This window comes from Cheilinus undulatus, linkage group 11 (assembly GCF_018320785.1).
Source record: "Cheilinus undulatus linkage group 11, ASM1832078v1, whole genome shotgun sequence".
NCBI lineage: Eukaryota > Metazoa > Chordata > Actinopteri > Labriformes > Labridae > Cheilinus > Cheilinus undulatus.
This window is the reverse complement of record NC_054875.1, coordinates 20,391,992-20,418,392: the sequence shown is the minus strand read 5'-3', so window position 1 is coordinate 20,418,392 and position 26,401 is coordinate 20,391,992. Positions and strand designations below refer to the sequence as shown.

Here is a 26,401-nt window from a genome sequence, read left to right as displayed (position 1 = left end):
CCGTTGTTTCTCTAATTGGTTTCTGTCAGGAGATTTATGAACCACAGTATTTTCTTTGGAAACCATTAAGTTTGGTCTGGGTGCTTTTATAATTTCTCTCTGAATTAAAAAAAGATAACTTAAATCACTTGATAATGCTTTTCCACTTTCTGTTTGATAACATCTTGATTTTCTGCTAGAACGTAGCAGCAGGAGGTAGAGCACCCCTGCCAGCACATGCAGTGACGTTGCTGGAGTCCAGATTTCTCATTTGATTTAGGATTAATTGTTCGACTGGCTCAGCAGCTTTTCTACACCTAACCTCTGAGATATTCATCCTCACCACAGTAGGAGAGCAGCAGGTTTATACATGTCTCCCCTCTGTCAGGCAGTATGTTGGGGAAAGCTAAGGTGCAGTGTGGTTGTTAATACTGATGTTGGGCCAAGACGTCTTTATTACAGGAGAGAGATTTTGTATTTGAGGGCTAGCAGGAGTATCACTGAACATTTAGTGCTGCAAACGTCTGCTAAATGTTGCACCAAGCTTGCAGATTTATCATCCTCTTAAGTATTGAAAGGAAAATGCATCCATACTGCAATGTATGATATCAATCACACCCATAAAAGCAAGATTTCCCATTTGAGATTTAATGTTACAGCCTCACCCTGAAGTAGGTGAGCTGCATACAAGATGTTAGGCTTTGGCATTATTGCAGCATTTCTCGCAAACGTTTCCCCTGTTCCTTGCCTTGTTAGCATTTTTTTTCCACCGAATCGAAAAGGGGCTGCTACCAATGTTATTATAACGGTGGCACAACAGTAATCCATCCCACTGGCTCAACTAAAATACCCATAATTCCTTCTAATCTTCCAGGGATAATGTTTTCAAGGATCTGGAGCAGGGGAAAACAAATCAACTAAGAACAAGGCAGGATCTGATTAGTTAATGAAATCAAGCACTGGTGATACCTATACCTATATACCCATATCCCAGTCATGTATAACAAGATTGCCTTGTGACACGGCTGCTGGGCACTTACGCAGGGAGCTATAAGGTTAACGATAAAGTGCTTACTCTAATTTAATTTCACTGCTGACCACTGCCAGCAACTGTAAAATGGATATAGGAAATAGCTCTTAGGAATATTACCTTTAGATTGAACCACTGTGTTTAAGATTGTTATGCTAAATGATATATATTGCTTCATCATGTAATGTGAGTCCTTTTATAATCCCGCCATTAAAACAGCAAGAGCTTTCTGGAAGTGTTTCCAATACCAGATGTGCATTGAAATAAACTTGAGAATACAGCAAGTCCCAAGTAATATACTGAGTTAATTATGCAATCCTTCTTTAGCGGTTAAAATAATGTTTTTCATTTACAGCCTCTTAGTTTTTTGTTACACCATAGAGAGGCACAGAAGGCTTTTAGATTACAGACAGTAGCTCACTTTAACACTGGCCAATAAGGTTGAAGGTAGGTGCCTGTTTACTATATCACACTGCTGAAGTTTTATGTACCCCCACAAATTTCCCCAATACCTTAATTGCTCCAGGGCAACCTTTGAGAGAAAAGGGAACAAAGGGGGAGCTTTGCAGACAGCTAATGCTCCTTATATTTTTTTTCCTGCACTGTTGCTTTGCAGCTCTGGTGAGGAGGCATGCTGACATAGACTACTACACAGTTTAATGGCAAGTCTTATCCCTGTGACATCTCATATCCATAACTCTTTGTTATAGTCCATTACAAAGAAAGCCCTCAGCTCAGTTAGGAGAATACCCCCAGCTCCATGGGGAATGGCCACTGCAGAAGAGGCTAATGTATTTTAATTCCTCTAGCCTTTCAGGCAATACAGGTCAGTTTTGATCGTTTAAGGTGGTCCAGACTGCCTTTAAGGGGTCTTTTAGAAAGGAGTATTGAAGTTCTTCTTTCCAACCAGTTACACTTTGAAACACGGGCTCAACCCCATTACACTGCAGAGCCGTTTAGAAGATAAGATGGGAGCCCCTTGTGAGGATTTGCAGGGCAAGGCACTTATCAATAGTTTAATTAATTTCCAAGGATTGAAATGTGGTCAGCAAATTGTTCCACAGCCACAATTGAAAGGCAGTAAAGATAAGTCAGATAGAATTTGACTACATTTGCATGACTTGTCCTACTGACTTTTGACTCTGAAAGAGAGAAAAAAAAGCTTTCTCTGTTTTACATCCATCAAAAGTAACACTCAATAACATATTCCTCTCAAAAGCACTGAATGTGTAACCAGTTGTACTTTCTCTCTTTGTCAAATTGCTTTTTGAAGACAGAAATCCTAATGTATGGCAGTAATCATGAAATAAACTACCCTTACATAGTGTTGGCTTCAGGTTATGAGTTAAAACATCTAGAGAACATATACACAAGGATTTTCCTACTGTTACTACCTGTTTTGTTTAATAAATAAATAAAACTTCAGGCCGGCAAGCAGTTGGTGTTTTGTTAGCCTCAGGGGAATTCATTTTTAGCAGTGTGATATTTCATTGATCCATGTAGGGATTTTTTCGTCATGCCTGACCCCTTTAGGGAGAGATGAGCTGGTAGGGATTCAGCGCTGCTTAAGGAAGTCTCAGCAAGGCATATTCTTGACTTCAGTGTGGCAACTGATGGATAGGCTACACATACATGCACAGGTGTGCTCTAAACTTGTCCTTACTTTTGTCATTTTAAAATATCAGCCTCTGTTCAAGTTCATTCTAGCTCTTTCAGAAAATCACTGAATACATTTTTGGTGGTCATTTTGTTTTGTCTTGTGCTGCTTAAACTAAAGCATAGAATATGAGTGTAGTGTGTGATCAATTATGAATTGGACGGTTGATAGAAATTGTATTATTTATTTATTTACATTTATTTAACATGGACACACTGTAACATTGATGCTTTGTCATTTAATCACACATCGGTCCCAGACGCACAGTTTTGTGTGTATGAGAACACGCGAACCATTAAAAAGACAGAGATACCAAAAGAACACTGTACTTTGGCAAATACATTATCACATTACAGTTAAAATATTTAAGACAAATAAAATAAAAAAGAGAGCTGTATTGTAAATGGTTCCTTTAGATAAACAGACATGTTGTTTTATGTGTGGTCACAATATTGTTGCTCCTTCAACTATGGTTTAATACATTCATTAAAATCTTTGAAATGATGCATCTTCAGCTCAGGGGGTGGACTATTCTAGAGTTTTGCTCCTGCAGCAGAGAAGGCTGATGGTCTAAAAGAGATTTACTGAAGCCAGTACCTTGTCACAAATTCACCAAACATGCATGTTGTGTTTCTTTAAGACCATGGTGCCATCATACAGGTTTTTGTCCATGATTTTTATCGTGTGGTTGTGTAACTACAGGATTGGTTTTAAAGTTTTTTGTGAAGCGTGGGACCAGGAAGTACAGATGTGAAAATATCATAGCATGCATATAGAGCCTGAGTGTGTTTAATAAAAGATACATTCTAATGATTCTGTAGCACTTTAAGATGGATTTTGCAAACATTATCACTTGTTTTTCAAATCACAAGTGTAAGTCTAGAATGAATCCTAGTTACTTAACAGTTTAAACCACATTAATGGGCTTGTTTTAATCAAGAATAATTTTTTTCATGTTGATTACACATAGAAAATGTATTGAGACTGTGGTTTGTTTTTTTTCTTTTTTTTTTTAATATTCAATGTTAAAGGAGAAGACTCAAGCCATCGTGTTACAGAATCTGTATCACAACGGCTTGAGTCTTCTCATTTAACATTAACTCTGTATTACAGAGTGCAGTCACTTAACTGATCAGTGGATTTCATTGCTGATCTTGCTGATGTGTATATAACTGTATCGTCAGCGTACATTTTGCAGCCGACTACAGGACAAATCTCATGTAGGTCTTGGGACCAAGACCTGAACCCTGGGGTATCCCTATGCCATTGGAGTGAGGAATGTGGACTTTTGCCCTTTGACTCTGACACACTGCTCCCTCCCACTGAGGTATAAGTCAAACCACTGTGAATCCTGACAAGAAAATTGAAATATTGGAAGTTTGGATAGTAATACGTCGTGGTTAACGGTGTCAAAGGCTTTTTTCAAGTCTAGGAAAACTGCTCCCATGATGTTACCACTATTCAAAGGCTCTTCATTTTTTTGGTTAGATAGATGTTTGCAGTCTTGGAAGGGTATTTGGATCCAAATCCAAATTGTTGTTGATGCAGTAAGTGACTTGTCTAAAGACATAACACGAGTTGCTCTGCAATAACCTTTCTAATATCTTACACACTATATTGGAAAAATGGAAATGGGTCTATAATTATATGTCAAATCTGTCTCATCTGAGTCCTAAGTGAAACTGATAGTGGCTTTTTTCCAACTAGGGAAAGCTCGTTTTAACTGACAGGTTCACCAGATATGTAATTGGCTTAAAGGTCACATATTTTACCCCTTTAAGACACGTTTATGTTTGTCTCAGAGGTCCCTGAAACATGCCTGTGAAGTTTTTTTTTTTGTTTGTTTTGTTTTTTTTTTTTTTCTGAAAAAGCAATCCAGTATTGGATTTTTGCATGTCTAAAAATCCCTTTGTTTCAGTCCTGCTCAGAACGAGCTGTTTCTGTGGCATAGACACAAAACAGCAAAACAAATGCAGTTTAAAACACTGACTGATTGATTTACTGTTCAGATAAAGAATGGAAAAAATAAATAGGCTACTTATATGTAGGATGATATAGTTGTAATGTCTGTTATATTCCTCTTATCATCCTTATTTCCTCCTGTTTATCACATGAATCATCAGTTTGACAGTGAAAATTATTGTTTGGATCGGTGCTAGTAATGTTATGGTCGTATTGGTTGTTTGTTTTGATGAGCTGTCAACAGGTTCGTCACTTTAATTGAAGGTGGTGCAAAAAATTATGGGTCGTCTTTTCATCTCTCCTTTGGTAAAGGATGGTCCAGTGTTTCTTAGGCTAAAGGAGGTAGAGAATTCGAACAGTCTTTATCATGGCGACAATAAAATGTGTCCGGTTCATTCTACTCAGTTAGGAACCTTCATAAGCAAAAAGGACTTATCGAACGGACCCCTGATGGCAGCTGAGAGGAGGATCAGGAGAGGATGGCGGAACTTTCTTCCAAGCAGGGAGGGCCAACCAAACCTGGGGGCGATGCTAACTCCCCACATGGCATCATGAGGGGACAATCTGAGAACAGCTTGTTTCAGCACACAGTTTCTGAAAGGTGGAGTTGGGGGGGGGGGGTTGATTCTTGGGGGAATCGTGGACAGGCCAGGGACACATATTTTTGTTAGAAAACACTGAAAAGTGTATTTTGCATAATGACCTTTAAATAGTTGAGTTTTGTGGGGTTTTTTTATAATTTCACACTCTAGTTATGAATGCCCCTTGCTTTTGAGTTGTTGCTGTTACTCATAATTTTACTCTGTTTTTCACAATTTACCTTTTGATGTAAAATAAATTTGGAGTACAGATGTTTTGCATTTCTCCTATTCAGACAGAATATCAAAAGTAATACATTTCGACACATTGTAAGAGTTTACATGAATACTGCAGCAAGTGAATGAGATAAGAGTACTGTTTCATCCAAGCTGTCTCTGTTGCTCTAACAAGAAACTTTGTAACAAATATAGAACAAGAAAACATTGTCTTTGATCACATAAGGACCCATCTATGTTAATTGAAAGTGTTTAGGTTGACAAAGAAATGAAATTAAGATTCTTACCTCATCTCTAATTAACAGAGAAAATGCAGCTGTGTTATACACAGTCACAGCTTACTGCTAACGCTTTTTAACTAAGACTACCATAATAGAGATAATTCTTTCAGCCAGTTTACTTTAAAACAGGAGAAAGGGAAACAACATTTACCGTCAGAAGCGTTGGGAGATTGTAAAAATAAAAAAAGAACACAGGAAATAAAAACTTTCGTCACATTACAGCGGGATATGAATGATTACCTCCAGTAATTACAGAGATCAAAGAGGAGAAAAAAAAGGAAAAATGTTTTCTGAAGCAGCTGAAAAACTTTGATAACAGGAAAGACAAAAGCATCAAACTTGAACAGTAGGTATTAAAATACATAATTTAGTGATGAATACAAGCAAGCTAATATGACTGATATCTGATATCTAAGTGTTTGATGATTAAGGGGCATGATGTTTCTGTTCAGTTTTCACTAAATACAAAAAAATGCTTTTAGCTTTCAACTCTGAGCTTTCTCTGCAGCATGTGGCCAGTTTTTGACAAAAGCAAGGGAAGGTGTTTTTTGTACCACAGTGAGTGGAATCAATCAAATCATTTATTTACTTATGCTGTGCCTCAATCACCTGTGACCCTGTCATTCAGTCTAGTTTTATAAAATGCTTGGCTGTATCAGGTGTGTCTGCATCTTTCCAAACAAATCTTACCACTTAAATGTTTTTTGGTCTTTTATCTTCTATCCTTGACTCTGCTGAAAATGCACTAAAAATGGGGCTGAATGAATGCCATTAGATATGTTGCCTTTCAAGCTGTTTGTGCTCATGTTTTCTGTGCACACTGTATTCAAGGCCTTGTTGACTCTGCTGGGCTTTTAGAGACTTGTTCCCATACAAATCTTTCCAATTCTCCACATGTCTGCATTTTTTTGGTTGTTTTTCTTAGTGTGTCGTTCTGTTTCATTATGCTTTTCAGCAGCAAGAAGTGTTTTGTAGTTAGTTTTTAATGTAAAGCTCATGCTATTAAGCTGTGATTTCTTGGATATTCTTATGGCAGACAGTGACTGAAATGAGTCAAACTAAGCCTTTGCATAACCAAGCTAACTGTACTCTAAAATAAAAGCTGCCAGATGAATCTTAATGCTAAAGATAACAACCACTTTGACAGACACACTGGAAAAAGCATATGCACACAAATGAAGCACGGCCTTATTGGTGTCTTATCTTCAATATTTGGCTTTGCATCACTCAGTCACTTCATTCATTTGCAGAGTAACAGCGGTGCACTCACTCTGTCAGAGGAAATCTGTCAGGCTTGACTGATGACATAAACAGATGAAATTAGAGTCTTTGTAATTTGCGTGCAATCTGTTGAAGAGGTTCAGCATCCTTTATGACAGCACAAGCAAGCAGGTTGAATTGTTTTTTAAACATAACTTTGATTTTTTTTCTTAAAGATACAGAAGTTAAAGATGTAAAAATGCTACAAAAAATGCAAATTCTGCTTTAGAATTAGGGTTTCATTGACTAACTTTTACTGTTAAGTATCACTCTGGCCCTGTTTGTTTGAGTTGTTCTGCATTGCCTCCTTTAATAACAGTATATTAAGGCGTGGACACTGGGTTCACTGCATTAAAATGAATATCTAAGTTGCATGTTGCATGAAAACATATTTTGACTGAGGGTACAAATACATCCATGACTCTGTATGTGCCATGCTTACACACAAGCATTGGCTATAGTGTAAGCCAAAAATCACACAAAATTACTATTATCACACTTCTATGCCACAACTTAGGTGTTTTTTTGATTGGTCTTGACCCTTTAAAAAATGTCAACTTTAGATGAACTATACATCAGTTACACAGAGTTTACCATTTGTCATGTCAGTTCAGTTCTTTTCTTTTGTCAATCAACATGACCTCTTTAGTGATGAAATGCTAGGCTAGGGGTGGGCAACTGGCGGCCCAGGGGCCACATGTGGCCATCCACTTTACTCAATGTGGCCCCCAAATCCATTTCAAATACTAATAAATTACAAAATCTGCCATGAAGACATGAAAATAGAAACATTTCCCTCATAATCTTTGATTACTAGTATATGTTTGTTTCTTTGAAGGAAATTAGTGGTTATAATTGGCTGCAATTGTTTATGTAAAAATGTTATATGCATCACTAAATGCATTGTAAACAAATATGCACGTAACTACCATGTTTACTGCATTGAAAAAGCAACTTGAAATAGATTTAATTCTGGGTTTATCTTGTTAAATGAACAATATCTATTTGCACTTGAGTTCAAAAACATCAGTAAATAATTATGGAAGCAATATATTTATATCTTTCTTTCATTAAATTATTCGTAATCACAATAGTAAATTCAGTATCTGACATTTGTAACAAATTGGTCATTTGGCCAAGGTAGTGAGCCCTGGCTACAACCCATATGCAAGTTTGTTATGACCCAGCTGGTGAGGGGATAGGGAGATAACATAAAAACCAGATTGTGTGGTTTATCAAAAGTTATTTATGAACAAAGAAATGAAAAAATTTCATGAATCGAAAGGTGAGGCAAATTGCCAAAGAGAAGGCATGCAAGTGCTGATTACTTAAATTACAAACTAGCGCAAAGGAGAGTCTAGCTAGAGTTTTAAGTTCTACCTTACCTTAGTGAAACAAAATGGAAAGAAAACCTAGCTACCGACTCTCTCTAACCAAACCAAAATAAAAGTGAAACAGCACCCCTAAACCTAGTGAATTTAGAAAAGCAAAAGTACTAAAGTGAATGTGTGTGTGCTCCTAAAGATAACTAAATTCCTAGCCCAGACAAGATAAACACAAGTGCTTCCTAACAAGAAATACTACGTCACATAAACTGGAAGTTCTGTTTGAACAATATCACAAAAACTAACACTAACAAAGAGGCACAGAGGCCAGCTGAATCAAATGGAGCTGGGCAGACTAAAGGGTGGCCAAGCTTTTATAGCTGCAGGTTCCAGGTGCTCCTCTCTGATTGGTTGATCGACTTTGCAGGGCTGCACACCAATCAGGCTTGTTAGCTGGCTGCACATGTGAAGGAGATTCAGCCTTGAGGAGACACCATCACACACACACACACAGCGATACAAACACACACAGAACACTCCAAAGTGGGGTTAGTCACCTCTCAGGAGAGGGAGTATAGTTGTGGCCGTAACAAAGTTATACAACGATCATTTATAACGTCATGGTTTCTTATATTTTGAAATATGTCAGAAAATGTCCCTCCAATGCTTGGGCTTATTTTGATCTTCAGCTGTGCATAGATGACCTCTTCTCAGACAGAATAGTGTTTTTGATTGATTCAATCATAACAGTTCATCACCCATTACAATCTTTAAAGTTACCCATCATGAGTGTGCCTACCCAGAGGGCATTAATGTTGCATTTAGTAGGGCTGACAGCCTCAAGTCGGTTGGTCAATTAATTGGTTGATGACCTCATGTCCGACCAGAATCCAATTGGTCGCACATGCTACTTTAATTGGAAGAATCCATTTTTTGCAGGGGTGAGAAGGGAGACATTGTGTTTTTATTTTTTCAGTTATCTAGTGTTACAAAATATAATTTACAAGAAAATAACTGTGAATATAAGTATCAAAATATAATTTACTTGCGCCTTTAAGGGTAATTAATTACAGGTTAAATACCCAGAAAGTCAAAACAACATCACTAGGACCCTCCCACCCTGGAGGAGAGGGTTTGTTTCCTATTAATTGACAACATGTCGAAAAAGTCAGCGGTGTGGCAACATTTTGTTAAAAAGGATGATTTTGGTCTATCTCACGACTAATCGATTAATTGATGATATGGTGCGATTTTAGTCAGCCATGTTTTTGACGCATGCACATCTGGCAAACATTTCATTGACATGTTCTTTGAAAGTCCACCCTGCCTTCTCTGGGCCTGAAAAATAACTCCATTAATTTTACTTTTGTTAGATAAGCTTCAACTGGCTCACTCAATGTTTTCCTAACAATTCCTGGAAAAGGATATCTGTATGTATGTGTGCTTGCAGATGTGTATGAGTCTCTAGTGTGTGCTTCCTTTCTCAGGCCAAGTCTTTTCTGACCTCATTTCCATAGCATAGTGACATATCACCATACCTGTTAAGTTGATGCACAATATTATAAATATCTTACAACTACATTTAATGAAGTTTCTATATGTCTGCTGTCTCAATCTGCGCATTACACTGTTGCTCCAATTGTCTTTGAAACCTTTCAGAAGACTTCTTGGGTGTACTAGGTCGACACTAGTGCCATAAAAACAATAATAGATACGTACAGATTTTCTGTAAAATCCCAAAATGTTGCACCAATTTACCATATGAGGACTTCCACTTCTTCTTCTTTGATTTAATGATGTTTGCAACCAGTTTGTGCAAGTGTTGTTTAGGAGTGTTCAGCCTCAGACTGACATACACTTCAGGTCAGGATGTGTGGGACAATGTCAGACACCAATGCACGGAAGTAGTCTAAAACAACTTTAAAACATAAACATTTCTATTCTGCCCCTTTGCTCGTATTATTGTTATGCTTTGCTGTGATTGATTCAGTAGCACACACTAGACTTTGCAAATAAAAATGTAACTAATACATTTTAATGAACGCAACCTCTACCTTATCTGTGTCTGAATATTTTTATTACAAATATATATATTTTCTATAACAACCAGGAGATAACAACCATTTGTAACAAGAAAATTTCAAAATTACAGACCAACCTAGTTTACTGAAGATTCCTAAAGTGACTTTTTGTCCTGCTGTGTATTTTCAACATTTGCTCGAAATGCAAGATGTCCAACCAGAGTGTCCTGACAGATATGCAGCAAAGTTGTGAGTTTGGTGGATGGAGAAGCAGGTGTAACATTGGCATAAACATTCCTACAGCAACTTGATCCAGTTTCCTCTTAGCCCATTTGCGTTTTCTTTTCTGAAGCTTTCGGAATTGAAAAAAGAATGATACGCCCCTCAGCCCAACTGCTTCACTCCTATTGTCAAATGTCTTCCCAAGATGCACTGACCCATAGTGGAGCCTTTGCACTTCAACCTGATGTGATGCTCTTCTATGGTGATTGTATTATAATTTTAAAGACTAAAATTAAGACAGTGGCAATATTAGAATGGTGAACCACTTCCACATTGCATGCATACCTGCCAGCATTTTGGTCTCAAAATACAGGAGTTGTGTGCTGATGCTAATTGTTCCAGATACTATTTTTGAGTCACACAGGCGTAGGTTTAGCTTCAGTCTACAAATTTGAATTTGGTGAAGACACAGACATTTCTTGGGTGAAGGAGATGAATTTCTTTTGGTGGTTTAACACTTTATTTTCTGTGTTCATGTGTAGTTTTGCACTTATTTGTCTTGGAATTGTGTTTCTATTTGTGGAGGAGAGGACAAAAAAACAATTTCTCAAACTTGATTAAAATAACAACCTAAATGTCTGGCCTCCCATATGGATTTTAACACTCGTGTCTTGATTCACAGTCTAATGCGAATGCAAAAATGACAGAAGTTTACTTTACTTTAGATTATCCAGAGTTTAACATGATAGAAAGGTTCATTTTAAATTGTTTTTCTCTTAAAATTCAACATTTGAAAGCATTCATGTTGTATTTTAGCACAGCTGGAAATCACACTGTCATCACACTTGTGCTATGCTAATGCAGTTTGAGTAGATTAGTAGTAGTTCAGTCTTGGGAGTCCCTTCTTAATGAAAAATAAGCCTTCTTTACTATGAAGCGATCTGCTCTCTTCCTGTCATGTCATTGCTGAGAAATCAAACCATGACTCTTCACTCCTAAAGCACAGGGAGCCAATTAAAATTCACCAAGATAAACTTCAGGCTAAAGTTGAATTGCTGAAGGACACTGGACTTGCTCATTTTGAAGAAAAATTTAGGCATTTAGCATATATATATAGAAAAACTGTCATGCAAGCTTCCACAGTTAGAGCTATGTTTCTGTCTTAATTAACCCAACACAGATAAGCTGCAAATCAGACTGTTATGATTGTGTTTATATATCCTTTTCCCCCCACAGAGTAACTGTGCTGGATAATGGCAGCCTTCGGATTTCCAATGTTAGTAAAGCAGATGCTGGGCTCTACACGTGTGTGGCCAGAAACCAGTTTGGAGTAGCAAGCAGTGCTGGCAGCCTTCTGGTTAAAGGTAAGGTATTATTTTTTTGACTGGTTTTAGACAGCAGCCCTGGTTTGTTTACTGTAATGCCAGCTGGATATTTATTCTGTACTGTATCCCATTAGCTGTTTCCTTGGCAACGACTTAGCTTACACTATAGATATAGTAAATAAATAATACAATGAGATGATGCTACAATGAAATAGGGTATGATAATCACAGCCAGAAATGTTACATTTAATGTCGTCTTTTTGTTACACATTTTTGTATTTTTTTGACGTTTATGTCAGACAATGAATCCGTTTTTATGCTGTACCACTTTTGTAATCCTCTTGAATATCAGGCAGCTTGCAGGTTGTGCAGCCCTCATAAAAAACAAACAGATCATTTATTGTTGTCAGTACTTTGGAGGAACACAAAACAAATGATATGGCTTACTGCACAAGAGCTGTGAGACGCAACCGACCAGCGCTGCATTTAAAATTAACCAACGCTGACCTTCACTGCACACTTGATGAACAAAGAGTGAGACAGAGTTTCTGTGAAGACTGCCCTCCTCTTACCTGAGCAACGCCGTCCAATTAGCTGATTGGCAGAGGCTGCAGGAAGCGAGACATGGGGCTCATTGCATCCATGCGCCTCGATGTTTAATTCATACTCTTTTTGCACCGTGGCTCATAGCCATGCCCGGTTTGTTTAAGATTTCATCCCATTTAAATTACACACTTCTGCAGTGCAATGGATTTTCTGGGTCTTTCTAAAGAGCAGAGTCAACAACAGTGCTCTATTAAAATGCCTTTTGGTGATTCCTCTTTACAAGTTTTTTGAATTGCAAATGAGCTTGCAGAGAAGCCCAATTTCACTCTTTCCCCCAGAGCCTCTGTAATGTACCAATAGAGCTGTTATACAGCATACTGTATGTACTGTGTGTGTGTGGGTGTGTGTGGGGGTGTGGGTGGGTGTGGGTGTGTGTGTGTGTGTGTGTGTGGTTTTATAATGATGTTCAGAGTTGGACAGAAAACAAGATAAATTTATTAAGGCACAGAATGTCTAAGATAAAGGGTTAAAAACATAAAGCCAGCTTAGGTATAAGGTTTAGGGATGCTCAGAGATCAGTCGAATTAAATCAGTAAAACTAAAAGAAAATAGAATGGATGATAAATGTATACATCATTTATTTCTCTAAACTTTATTTTCATCAAAATATGTTTTCTTTCTTTTTAAATTCTCATCACATTACTTAATCAAAGGTGAAATCTACATTTGTTTTTGTTAGTTCTAAAGCAGATCAAATGTTTAATAAATTATTTAAGAGCTTTCAGCAGAAGGACAAGAGATTTTACTGTCTTCCCTTAGAAATGACAAAGATTGAGTCATCAGTTTGCTCATGTTGACAAGAAATTAATTCATGATGAAATTCAATGTAAGGTGATAACTTGTATTTTTGGTGAAATTACGCTCTGTACCAGGTCTGTGTGTGCTGTGGAGGTTCTGAACTTATTTTACTTTCTGCCCTGGTTGATTTACTTAGTTGCACATTGTGGTGGTAATTTCTAAAAAGACAAGAAAATTAAGACACCAGCAACAATCAGCAGAAGAAAATTGATTGCTTTTATTCACCCCTGCAGGTGGACACACCAACCATGACCACAAAATGGCCATGGCAGAATGTGCGACTTATACACTAAGTGCAGTCCTCTTTCATAGACATCAGCATGCCTACTAAACTATTTACACAATATGTCGTATAACACAAATACGTACAAGCCATATATAAGGTATCGTTGACCGACCTGAGGACTCTTCATTTGCAAAACACTTCTCAAGAGGGGAAGACCTGGTCAGACAAACTGGTCAGTTTTTCATGACCCTCAAGATGTTGCAAAGGATTATGGTGGGTAAAAACAAGACATATGGATACAAGTTTAAGACACCATTTTTCCATTACAATGTCTCAGCTGGAGCGCTGGTTCCCAACCTGGCTCCGTCTGCTGTGACATCATAATTAGATGTACAAATATTCTTTTATACCATAATTAGTAACATTGTGTACAACAGTGTATTAGGGCCACCGTGAAAGATCCAAAAAATTGAAAGGAAAAAAAATATTTTTTTGAGATTATGAAGTTGCACATTTACAAGAAACCAAACTCAGAATTTCAGAGTTTACAAATTCATGAATTAAAGTAAAAAACTTAAAATTTCCACATTTAATAATTCAGAGATTGTGATATTATTAAGTAAAAATTTCAAGTTGTTAAAGTCATGATTTTACAACATTGTATAGTCAAAAATTTATACAAAACCAACTGAAAGCAGTAGTGGGTTAGCCAAGTTTCCAGTTATGTCTCTTTTAAGTCCAGATGATAATGATGATTCTGCGCTAAAAAAATAAGTGTTTCCTTGTTGATCAGTCCCATTAGAAAGTGTCATTGTATTATCTTAACAACAACAAGGGGGGCTAAGAAAAAAAGGTTGGGAACCACTAAGCTAGAGGCTGGTATCAGTCCTTCAATGTAGACGTTTTTATTAGTTTAACTAAACCACAGGTATATTATTTAAATTTTGTTCCCCCGATAACATCCTAAAAAAATCTTAAAACCTTTGACTGCCATTCCTGTTCTAATTCAGATGTGAATGTAAAAATCCAACATATATTATGCAATGGAAACATCTCTTTATGGCTGCCTCATACATGCTCTTTTCATAGGTTTGTAGAATGAGAGCTGCATGCACCAACAGACTGTTGGAAATGTGAGAGCCAATTTGTGTTTCCTCCCAGTCATAACAGGAAATGAGCGTGACAGCTTTGCAATCGAAGGCAGAAAGTTTAACCACACTCATTTTGCATCTGTTGCCAAACTTTCCTGAGACTCACCTGGAATGCACTGCCATGGCCAGTCGGTTCTCCTTAGGGGGTGTGAGATAAACAAGCTGGCTTGTTTTGACAGAGCTGAATATAGACCTTTACTTCCCCTGACATGCAGCATTGGCTTGCCTTTCCATTAGATGCTTATGACATGCATGCATAATTCACAGTGGACTGGTGTATGGGCCTCTCAGCCTCAGCTATATTCTCTGCACCGCAGCGCTGTTGAATGCGACACCCGGGTGAGACAGACCAAAGATTATGTTGATGTGCACCACGCTGAGGATGAAATAGGGTGGCTTTTTGTCTCTGCACAAACAGAGCCAAATTATAGACTCGGATGTGACCTGCCCTAATGGCTGATTTTTTTTCTTTTGTTTGTTTATTTTACTTCCTCTGTGTCATTGGTAAGTGATATATTAGACCATATTAGACTTCTGAAAAAGATGAGATAGAAGCTCAGTGTCTGACTCCAAAGTAATTTATCTTGTTTGGCTAATCTTTCTGACAGTCTGGCAGGGGGTGGGATTTGTTTTGAAGTCTGACATGTTGCAAAATTATTTCTCTAAGTTCAGGAAACAACGAAAGAAGAAAAATCTAGGTGAATGATGTGTACACAAAGGTAAATCTTCATTAACATGATGCTTTCTGTTTATAGAGTCCACTGTGATCACGAGTCCAGCAGGTCATCTGGATGTGACGGTGGGTGAGAGCATTGTGCTGCCCTGCCAGGTATCACATGACCCCACGCTAGACCTCAAGTTCACCTGGTTCTTTAATGAGCAGCTCATCCACTTCGGAAGCCACTGGGCCTATTTCGAAAAAGTTGGTGGGGTAAGTGCTGCTATTTGTTGGTCTTCTTTGTCTTTGTGTCACTTTAAGAAAACCTGAAGGAAATTTCAACACTGCAGCTTAGCAGACAAATGCAAACATGGCTCACAGTCACGATCTTATATACAGTATATCTAACTTTGGCTGGGTTGAGCTGTTAAATCACATTTGAACTCTTTACTGTGGTGGTGCTTTTGAAGCACCCAATTCTTGAGATGTAACATTTCCTGAGATGAAAAAAAACAAGCACTTCTGTGTCCTCTTGACAGTCTACCTGCCTCCACTTGAACATGGTTACTCTTTACTTATGATTTTACTACTTAAAAAGGTTCAAGCCTTTTTTAGAAATGCTGAAAGTTTAGCCACAAGTGAGAGGATACTCTATAAAAACACTCAGAACTTCTCTCTATACTCAATTTATCTAATAGAATAACTCACACATATATATGTGATTGTTTTAAAGTGACTCTTCAGGAAATGATTTATTTAAACCCCATTAAGTCTATCATCAACATATTAGATTTCATTTTTCTATTGCTTAAATTTGGCCTCATCTTCTAAACAGTCAAGTATAAAACAGCATTCATGACTTATCAGTGAGATTGTATTTATTCTTTAAGCTTAACAAGAGGACTGAATGTTTACCTGATCTGCATATTAATAACACTTCCTCCATCCAGAAGAGCAGCAAACAAGGAATCCGTTATGCAATGTTTAGCCATGCATTACATTTGATCATCTAAGGCCAGACATTTTTCCTCTTTAATTAGGAAAAGCAATTATGAGGTCTTGGCATCTTTATCACCTCTCACTGTTTTTTTGTTTTTGTTTTTTTTTTCATTCAGCATGGTCATTAACAACAGCAAGACCTTTATAATTACATGACGCCCTGCAGTCCGTTTAAACATTTAGCTCCTCCACATTTCTGATATGTGGGGAAAAAGAAAGTGTTGACACATTGACAGCAGTGGTTGCAATACTTTAACTTTCCTGATCTCTGTAGGAAAATACCTTGTGGGCAATACAACAACCTTTTTTGAGTTTGGAGCAGACTGTAACTATTCACTGGTGATAAAGTTTATCTAATAAACAAAGCGTGTTGCCTACAATCCTAGTGTTTCACCTATACAGAAAAGATTAGGAAGAGAAATACACCCACTGTAATACAACCTGCTCCCCTAAATATATCATTCTCAAGGCCTGATTCATTAGGGATGGCCTGCAGTGCCAATAGCCACAAGAGTTGCTCCTTCTTTGCTCCTGATGTCTGCTCCATCTCAAGCTTTAATTCCCTAATTATATTCAGGTGCAAACACATTTAAAAAAGTTGTCCTTCTCCATGCAGTTTGCTCTTGTTTAGCTTGATTCATAAAAAGGCTTTTGTGTGTTTTTGTGCCGGCTAATGTGCAAATGTATAAAAGAGACTAATTCATAAAACCCACAAATATGAAAGCCACTATTCTGTGCTTTTATAGCAGTAATTCATTTATTTAAATGAACCACTATGTACCCCTCTATGCAAGTGCAAAAATCATATAATTTACTTTTTTTTTTTTTTTGCCAAATTCTGTTTTTGTTTTCATTTTAGTTAACTCTTACATCCTCATCACTCCAACTCTAGATCTTTACACATGTGGATGAAGTTTCACACCACTTACAGTCCTGGATTGGTTCAGCACCTCATTTTTTTATATTAGTAACATCAAAGTAATATTTAGGGACCACATTTACAGAAGACCTATTTGAAGATGACCAGAGGCAGAATTGACTGATCACGAACAGTTTGTATGTGTGATATCTTAAAAATACTGGGATACAGTCACCATCAGCTGTCGTGAGATGAGCACTTTTGTGGGGCCAGTTTACCCCTAAATGCTGCATGATGGTTCATTTAATTACATGCAGACAGCAACAGCATACAGAGATGTTAATTGCTCTGCAGACCAGTTAGGAATGCATTTAACCCATTATGTTGGTGTAAAATAGATGGGGTCTTTCTGACTCATTTGCACAGCTTTAGTGGGCCCACAGGCCATGGCATCCTTTTGTGAATCAGGCCTTTAGTGTTTGATTAGACTGTGCAGCAAAATAATATATCTACTGATATCTCTAATAAAGACATAAAACATGTACTGTTCAGAAATAGAGAGGACTGAAGAAGTAAGTCTAAGTAGGTAGTTCATAGTAGCTGTATGGTTGTAATTTCTTGAGATATTAAAATTAAGCTTTCAGAAATAATCAAGCTACAAGCTCTGTGGGCACTGCCCTGCAGATGAGAAATCACTCTGATTAGGTTCAATTATATATGCCTAGTTAATAATTTCCAAGTCAACATTTAAACAATGACACAGGACAGGGTCTCATTTATCTCCTGCATCTCATACTGTTTCCTGCCACAGTTAAGTATAAACAATAACCATATGTGACCGAAGCCAGATAAAGTTCCTGCAAGTCGGCATTCCGGTGGTTGAGAAGAATGGATACAAAGTTGTTTTCTTCAAAATGATCATTTTTCGTTTTTTTCTCATTTTATGCAAGTCCGACATTTAAACTACTCATTCGATGAAAAAAGTAACACAAATGTGATTTTTAAAAGTGTTAATTTTGTGTCTTAAAATGCCCTATTCTCGCAGTTGCTGCAAGGATATTGAGGGGAGGGGAAAGCAAAACTGCGGGGTGATAATTGGCCACTCAGTCTGCCATTGTTCCCAGCTTCGCCCATTGAGATGGACAATAACAAACGCTGCATGGCTGCATGGCAGCTGTGGTTATGTGCATCGGAACGTAACCACAGCTGCCTCTAGTTATCACCTTTATCAACAAGCCTTAAGATTAACCCTGCAGCGAAGAAAAGTAGAAGAGACATGAAGAAGCAGCAAGAATTATCAACAGACTTCGGACAACTTCAAGATCACTCGACAGTGAAAGTTTGATGAAGGCGGATTTCCTATGGGAATATTCTGATGAGCGTCACCAGTCTGATTCAGAAGCTTGGTTTGGGTGGACTTTATGTAAATGTGGCCCTGTTGTTCACGCCCATCACCTGGCCTGCCTGAAGGTAGGAGAAGTCCTGAAACTTTGAGCCTGGTTTTCTCAGAAGAAGCAGGAACTAGAAGTTAACATTCAAATGAGCATATCTTTGTAAAATATGCTAAGATTAAGGTGTATGATACACCATTAGAAAGCTTGGAATCTACGCTTTCACAATGTGTAAAAAACTCAAAAATGACCTGCAGGAGTTTTTACCAGCTTTGGTCACATATGTCTGTAGCCCCCAACCTCACTTTTAAATACAGCTCAACTTTCTATTTCAGCTGATAATATTTTCAGCTCAAGACAGAAATATTAATTTTAAGAGGATATGGTAATGTTACTGCCAGAGTGTAAGTCATGGCCTGTGATTAAAAACATTATCTATCATATAATTTCACAAAAAAAAAATTGTTTACTGAAGATAAATTACATTTAAAATGCAGTGTGACAGTTAGATTTAACTTGAATTAAGCAAAAAAAAAAAAAAAAAACACATCTTTGTTCAAACTTTTTACTAAAATTGTACATGTTTAGTCGGGTTGGGAATCACTAGTGGCCCCACCATATGATATTATCACAATACTTGGGCCAGGATTCAATATTATTGTGATTTTAAACATTATGCAATACAGTGAGTATTGCGATACCATATATTGCGATCTATACAATTTTTCAACTCTTTAGCAGATTAAGCATTAGTTTTCCCCTCATGTTTGTTGTATTTCCATAGTATTTTATTTTCATGTAGCACTTCTTGCAAACCTCATGTGTCGTGTCCATCTCATTCGTACCCTGCTTGCATTCCTAGTGTCCTTTCCTTGGTGCTGCCATGCTTGTTACTAATTTTCTCCTGCTGTATGATGACACCTCTGCTGACCTCATTGGACAAACGATTTTATTTTTCCATCATCACAGACTTCAGTTCATATTAGCAATTAATTTGAAAAAAATCGATACTTGGTGGATGAGACGATATATTACCAGACAAAATATCGTGATACTAAGCTGTATCGATTTTTTTCTGCCACCCCTAGAGTTTAGTCAGTTTTTAAATGCACCTGAACAATCTGTTAATCATGACATGCAAGCTTGAACTTATCCTCTTGGTCTTGTAGAGACAGAGGACAAAGACAGAGCATTTTGTTATATTTTAATCGGTTTCAAAAAGCACAGCATAATCCATGTATTGCTTAAGACTTGTCACTGAGACTTGAATTAATAAGCAAGCTCAGAGGTCTTTTTTTCTTTTTTTGTTCCCAGAATGAGTGATCTGTGACGCATCCCTACCCCAGCTATATTCTTTAATGATGGCAGTTTCAAAATCTGAATGACTTGCAGCAACTGAATTTTTATCTCTATAAAATGACCCTGATTATACATCAAAGTAATTATCCAGTCTCATCCTGTTTCACAGTCTCCTTCCTTTCGTAGATGAGACATTAACTTAACATTAGCTCTCACTTTAAAGTTCAAAGCAAATAATGGATTTGGCATTGAATGGTTGTCTGTAAAGTACATGGATTTAGAGTGAATAGAACAGAGAGAGCTGAAAGAAGCTTTTTTACCTCGTCACGAAGAACCTTCTTCCTCCATCATAAAAACTTTCACTAAGTCATTTGGTGAGACCCTGGACTTGAGTTTATGTAACAAAGTGAATGACAATCATCATCACTGGGGCAGTGTACTTTTTTCAGTCCTTTTACTTCATTTTGAAGTTTCACATTCTGCCATTTTACAGCTTTGTTTCAGCTTCTTTTTTTTATATTCTACAATGACAGCGCTCTGCTGGTGACATCATGATCCGGAACATTCAGCTGAGGCATGCTGGGAAATACACATGTGCTGTTCAGACAAAGGTGGACAGTGTGTCTATCGCTACTGATGTGGTAGTCAGAGGTAAGGATGTCCATCACAGCATATGTGTTGTTGTTGTTTGTTGTTGTTTCCACTGAAAGTTTCGTTCATCTCAGCTTTCGTCTGTCTTTCACACGCTCCAAACATTTTGAAATTCCTACTGCAAACCGTGTCTCCCTCCCCAGGTCCTTCCCATTATAACTCTTTATCACAGCCCAAGTTATAGAATGTAGTGATGGGATTAATTTGACCCTATACAACTTTTTAAGGGCCGACATCAAAATGATATCTGAATAAAGCTGGAGGCAAAACAAAGCAAGACACGAACAGCCAACACAGTGTTAACCCTATAGGAGCCCTAAACTGTCATTGTGCTCTTGTTTATTTTATGTCAGTGTTACTTTTTTTTATCTGTTAAATATGCAGCTTTTTCATCAAATTAATCTTTTTTAATTTTTAACCCTGGATAAGACACATTTTTAAATAAATCTGAGTCTTATCCAGGGCTCCTGTAGATCCTTGAAAAATCTTTAAAGTTCTTAGATTGGACTTTTTAAAAATTTAAGGCCAAAAAAAGTCTTAAAAAGTCTTATTTTTACTTTTGAGGGGGTCTTAGATTTTAGAAGGCACTTTGACTAAGACATATCTTGTTCCAATCTTCATTTATGGCTACATTTGTTTTATTTTTGTTTGACTGATTGAAGAGGCATTAAATGTGCCAGACAAAATCAAATTTGGTTTTCATGACCCAAGAATGTATCAATTGTCATTTGATCAACAGTGCATTTAATTGGAGATTTCAGCTCTGTCCCGTGCTGAGAACTCTTACAGGCCTCTCATTTTTGAACGTTTGCCACACAAAACATGGTTTTATTTTTCTTAGCTCAGGTCTTAAAAAAGACTTAAATTTGAATCATAAAAGTGTGTCAGAACCCTGCTTATTATGTGTCTATGACACAGACCACATCAACATTTCTGTGTCCTGGGGGCGACGGGTCTGGTTGTGGGTCTTTTGTGCAGGTATGAGTGATGAGTTGTTACTGTTCACAATTTTCCTCAGTAGAACAAGAGGGAAGAGGGGAAATATGAAAACAGACGAGTTTTATATAGCTACATAAGTAGTAGTAAAGGGCTTTTGCTCTGCAACTTTTTCTACACCTTTTCATAATCAAACAAGACTAGGGTAAAACCTAGTATATGGCTGACCACATCTATCTGGGATGTCTGTTGAAAAGCCTGACTGAATTGTGTGTTCTGGCAGGGTGACTTTTTGTTGGGGTGTAATTGTACTGGTCCTAATGTCTGTTGATTGAGAATGGAAGGATCCTAATTCCTGCTCTGTTCAGGGATCCAGGTCATATGGTTCAGTTCAGCAAGAAGAGCCGGCCCTTTTGGCTTTCAAATGGCTTTTCATTCAGTACCACTTTGGCTTTGAAAATAGAAACATTACGCATTTTGGCCCATGATTGATTTAACTGTATGCTACTTTTGTTTCAACAACTGTTGGACTAAATCCTTTTGTTCTCAGAATAGCAAACTTTTAACATAATGCTTGATATAAAACTATATTTTTTAGACCATCAAGCACCAGTTCTGTGACTTTTAATATGTTGAATGCTGTAGTTTTGTTTTTAAATAAAAACATAAAACACAGTGTGAGTAGTCTTCTGTGATGTCCATTAAAAATAAAAATAGTAAAATAAATAACCCTTCTTGGTCAAAGTATTTCCCAAATAAATCAAACTCTAAATGAGAGCATTGGGACAATAATTAAACCATAAAACCAAAAGAGTGACTACATTTTACATAGCCTAATGTTACACAACCAGAGGTGACAAAAGTGGAAAATGCACACAACTACTGCACCTGGGTAAAAGTAAAGTTACTAAGGTTAAAAGTTAAAGTACTGGTCTATAAATTTACTTGAGTAAAAGTATAAAGTATTGAATTTAAAGATTACTTTAAGTGCTGAGAACTGAGCAGCTACCCCTAAAACTACTCAAACAGTAATTTGAGTAAATGTGATAGTTTTCCACCCTTGCACTTTGAAATTTATCACTTCATAATCATAGATTATGCATCAACAGCTAATCAGGGCGTATAGTTGTTGATACATAATGCAACAATCCCAAATTAATAGAATGAAGAATAACATCGGCAGCATCATATGCACTTTTAGAACACTGGCTGAGGAAGTTCATAAAAGAGATCTTACCTCTCTCATACATTACAGCGTGGGTGTTACAATACTTGTTTTTTCTCTCTTTTTCTTCCTTTCTGTCTGAGCTGAAACACAGCTGCAGGTGACAGACACAAGCTCCGTCCTTGATAAAAGAACAAGGGGCATCATTCAATAGTATATTGATCATGAACAGCTTGATACAGATATGAACATGTAAAAAAAATTGCAAACTGGCTACCTTTTTTGTACTTAATTTAAAAACAAGAATGCAGTGTTTTATTGATCGCTGTCATACAGCACCTCTGTGTTGTCAATAAGAAATGTTAGTCATTTCAGGCATTTGGGTTGGTCAGTGTGCTTGTTAGAGTTAACTTTTATAAGTAAACACTTTCTGCCCTGAAGTGTTAGTAGCCCCACATATTCACATCTCCTTGTTATTTTTTCCTCCATTGTCAGAGGCCAAAGACAACTTGCTAGCTAGTGCTGGCTAACGAGTGGAGAGAAATGTTTGGCCTCCAGCTGAGCCCCACCCACCACATTACATCATACAGTTTACTAACACTTAAAGGGTCTAAAAGCCAACAATAGATTTTACCTACATCCTAAATCTCAAATTGGATAGACTGTGGGAATGCAATCCTGACTCACTTTAGTCCCACTGTTACTCATCCACATTAACTCCTATTGGCCTGTGGCTCTCAACTTTTGTGGTTTCTGACCTCTTAAAATGAAAGGATAATTAAAGATGGCTGCTTTTCAAATTTAAGGGACCATCATACGCTCTGCGCAACTGTCTTTTTTCCAAGTGATGCAGTAACTGTAGATGTAGAGTTCTTTTTCAACTGACACTTACTTTGCTTGAGTTTTTGAGTGTTAGCTCTGATTAGTGCCCATGTTTGGGCTTATTTAAAAATGAAGAGTGGCCAGGTGCAAAGCTGTTTAACTGGTATAGCCACAGCACCCACCCCAACCTAAACGATTACAAACCATGTCCTGAATTTTGTTAATAACATTTTTTAACCATTTAAATGGTACAGTTTGAACCTGACTCACCATAGTCCCATTTGTCCTAAACGAGAACCCAGATTTCTTTTATTGGTGCCGTATTTAAATCCCACTTTGCTAAACTGCCAGAGTTAAATCAAACTTTACACATCTATTTCTTTTGTCTCTAATGGCAGATGGTAGAAAGCATCCCCCTATTACTCCCTAGGAATAACTTCCCAACATTTACTTTTTCCCAAGCACACATCCACAACCCTCTAAAAAAATCTCCACAACCTACTTTTGGGTCCTTACCCACTAATTTGGAACTATTGCCAAAGACTACATAAAACCTTGTCTTAAGTCTAAATTCTGTAGCAAAGTGTGTTTCTGATATTTGGAGTAGTAACTCTCATCTGGAAGCCTCAGGCCCCACAACCACCACCAGGTTTTTAATTGAGAAATTGTGACCCAAATTTCCAAAGTTTTCAACCTTACTGTTATTCCATAATAAATGCTGCAGATCGGACCTTTACAAGGAACAAGAGTCGACTGAACAAAATAACAGACCAAAACAAAACTGTTCAAAAGGGTCTTCATTACAGAAGCTCTGGGCAGAGACTGAGTGCATTTTATTGTACTCATTTTCTTGTGATAACAAATAATTTTTGTTGTTTTAGAGATCTTGACAAAGTCACACATTATCACAGAAAAACAAGCTTTGCTATCCCAAGGTAGTAAGATAAATAAGTCAAGAGCTGAAAACAACCTAAATTTGGACATTATCACTGCGCAATGAAGTGATATAAAAGGTGATATAAAATAAACAGATGTATGTCCACTTGAGCTTCTGTACATCATAGACTCTTTGCTGTTTTTTCCGCTGGGCAACTCAAACTGATTGGACAGCTCCTGGGAATAAATACAGAAACAAACACAGAAGCACATGCAAATGAGTACCATTGACACAATATCTAACTGACCAGTGTTTATAATGCGCATGTTTCAGGACAAAGCCAGGGATTCCAACAGAGAAAATAAAGTAAAAAAATGTTACATTCTTTAATTATTTGCTGTTGAGCTCACAGAAGATTAATCAACATGAATGTATCTGTATCTGTTATTTTATGTTGATATGCTTTTATGCAAAATGAAGACATTTTTTGTTGTTTTGTTTATGTTGTTATAGAAATGCTTAACTGAAATTCAACTGTAATCTCCCTACAACATATTTCATACAGTGTTGTGTGTTCTGTGTGGCGCAATGAGAGGAGAAGTTAAATGTGCTGGCAATAGTTCAGTTCATTAATGTGAATGAACGCTGAATCTGCCGTGTAAATACTAATGCGCCAGTCTGCAGGCACGCCTGGCTCCTAAAGATCCTGAGAGATGATACTGTGTTTGGTTTAAGCAATACTACACCCAAATGTACCAGCCAAATCTACCCAAACCTACGTATAATCATGGAACACGATTCATCCTCTCGGTGCTATGCTCGTAGGTTTTGCTGGGATTTTGCACTGTCTAGACAGCAAAATGTAGACAGGTGCATCTCAAATCACCTTGTGCCATGGGCTATAGCCAGCATGCTTTATGCTGTCAAAATAGCACCATTATTGATTTTGATAACTTATATCTTTGGATTACCTCTTCACAGTTTTTTATGAGGTTAAAGGCTTAGTATGTGCTATTCTGAATATTAATATAGAAAAAGCTATTGTAAATATATTATAGAGGAATGACTTCCTGAAATGTAAAATCTGACGGATAAAGGAGGCGTGTCCAAAGACAGCATTTTGTTCGATCTGAAAATGTGCTCTGAAAGTCCCATAATAAGCCTTTAGTCCAGTCCTTCACAAAAAGGTACTTATGACAGAGAAATCCCTTTGTGCCATACAAAATTATTTTCAGCTGGTTTCTTCTTCTCTGTTCTTACCTCATGATTCTGACCTCTAACATGGGGGACCACTGCCAAAGGGCATGTTTTAACAACCTTCCCTCCCCCCACCCAAAGACACCCACACACACCTATCATACGAAAACTCCTTTCTCCATTATACATCATCCCATGTGACCGAACTGTGCATAAATATTCCCCAGGTCCCCCCGGCCCCCCTGTGGATTGCCAGGTGACTGATGTGACAGAAACCACTGCCTCTGTGTCCTGGGGACCCGGCATGGATAACCACAGTCCCATCCTCAGCTTCACCATCCAAGCCAGAACGCCCTTCTCTCTTGGGTGGCAGGCTGTTACCACTGGTAGGCTGGTTTTATCCAACAGTCTGTGTGTAGGTGGTGTTAACGTATTATCTGTGTAGGTAAAATGACTGAGCTGTGTACTTTTGAAACGCCAAACACAAAATAACAGTAAATAACACATCACTAGTATGGCTTATGTTCAGTGGCAGATACGCAGGGCTTTGATGAAAGGTTATTTCTGTGATGTCTTTCAGTTCCTGAGCTGCTCGGGGGGAAGCAGCTGTCAGCCACTGTCATTGACTTGAGTCCCTGGGTGGAGTATGAGTTCAGAGTCCTGGCAACCAACAGCATCGGAACAGGAGAGCCCAGCAAACCCTCCAAAAAGGCCCGTACCAAGGAAATGTGTATGTATCAGAGGCTGTTTACATTTTTCTTTTCTGTCAACGGTGACACAAATTGTTTGCAAATTATGCACATAATACATAGTGTGATCCTACTTTCAGGAAGGCAATTAGATCCCTTCAAAGAACTTTATTGTTGCAGTACATTTCAGAGAATTCTTT

General features: G+C 37.6%; 1 protein-coding gene across 3 annotated transcripts in view; it reads left to right on the top strand.

Annotated features, from left to right (window-relative positions):
• Positions 1–26,401, top strand: part of cntn3a.1 (contactin 3a, tandem duplicate 1) — a 156,994-nt gene that overhangs the window by 118,309 nt on the left and 12,284 nt on the right. For all 3 annotated transcript variants that reach the window (XM_041799351.1, XM_041799349.1, XM_041799350.1), the window contains exons 12-16: positions 11,789–11,916; positions 15,414–15,589; positions 20,398–20,515; positions 25,740–25,898; positions 26,093–26,242. In XM_041799351.1, coding sequence (XP_041655285.1) covers positions 11,789–11,916; positions 15,414–15,589; positions 20,398–20,515; positions 25,740–25,898; positions 26,093–26,242 — 731 coding nt within the window. The remainder of the gene's footprint in view (positions 1–11,788; positions 11,917–15,413; positions 15,590–20,397; positions 20,516–25,739; positions 25,899–26,092; positions 26,243–26,401) is intronic.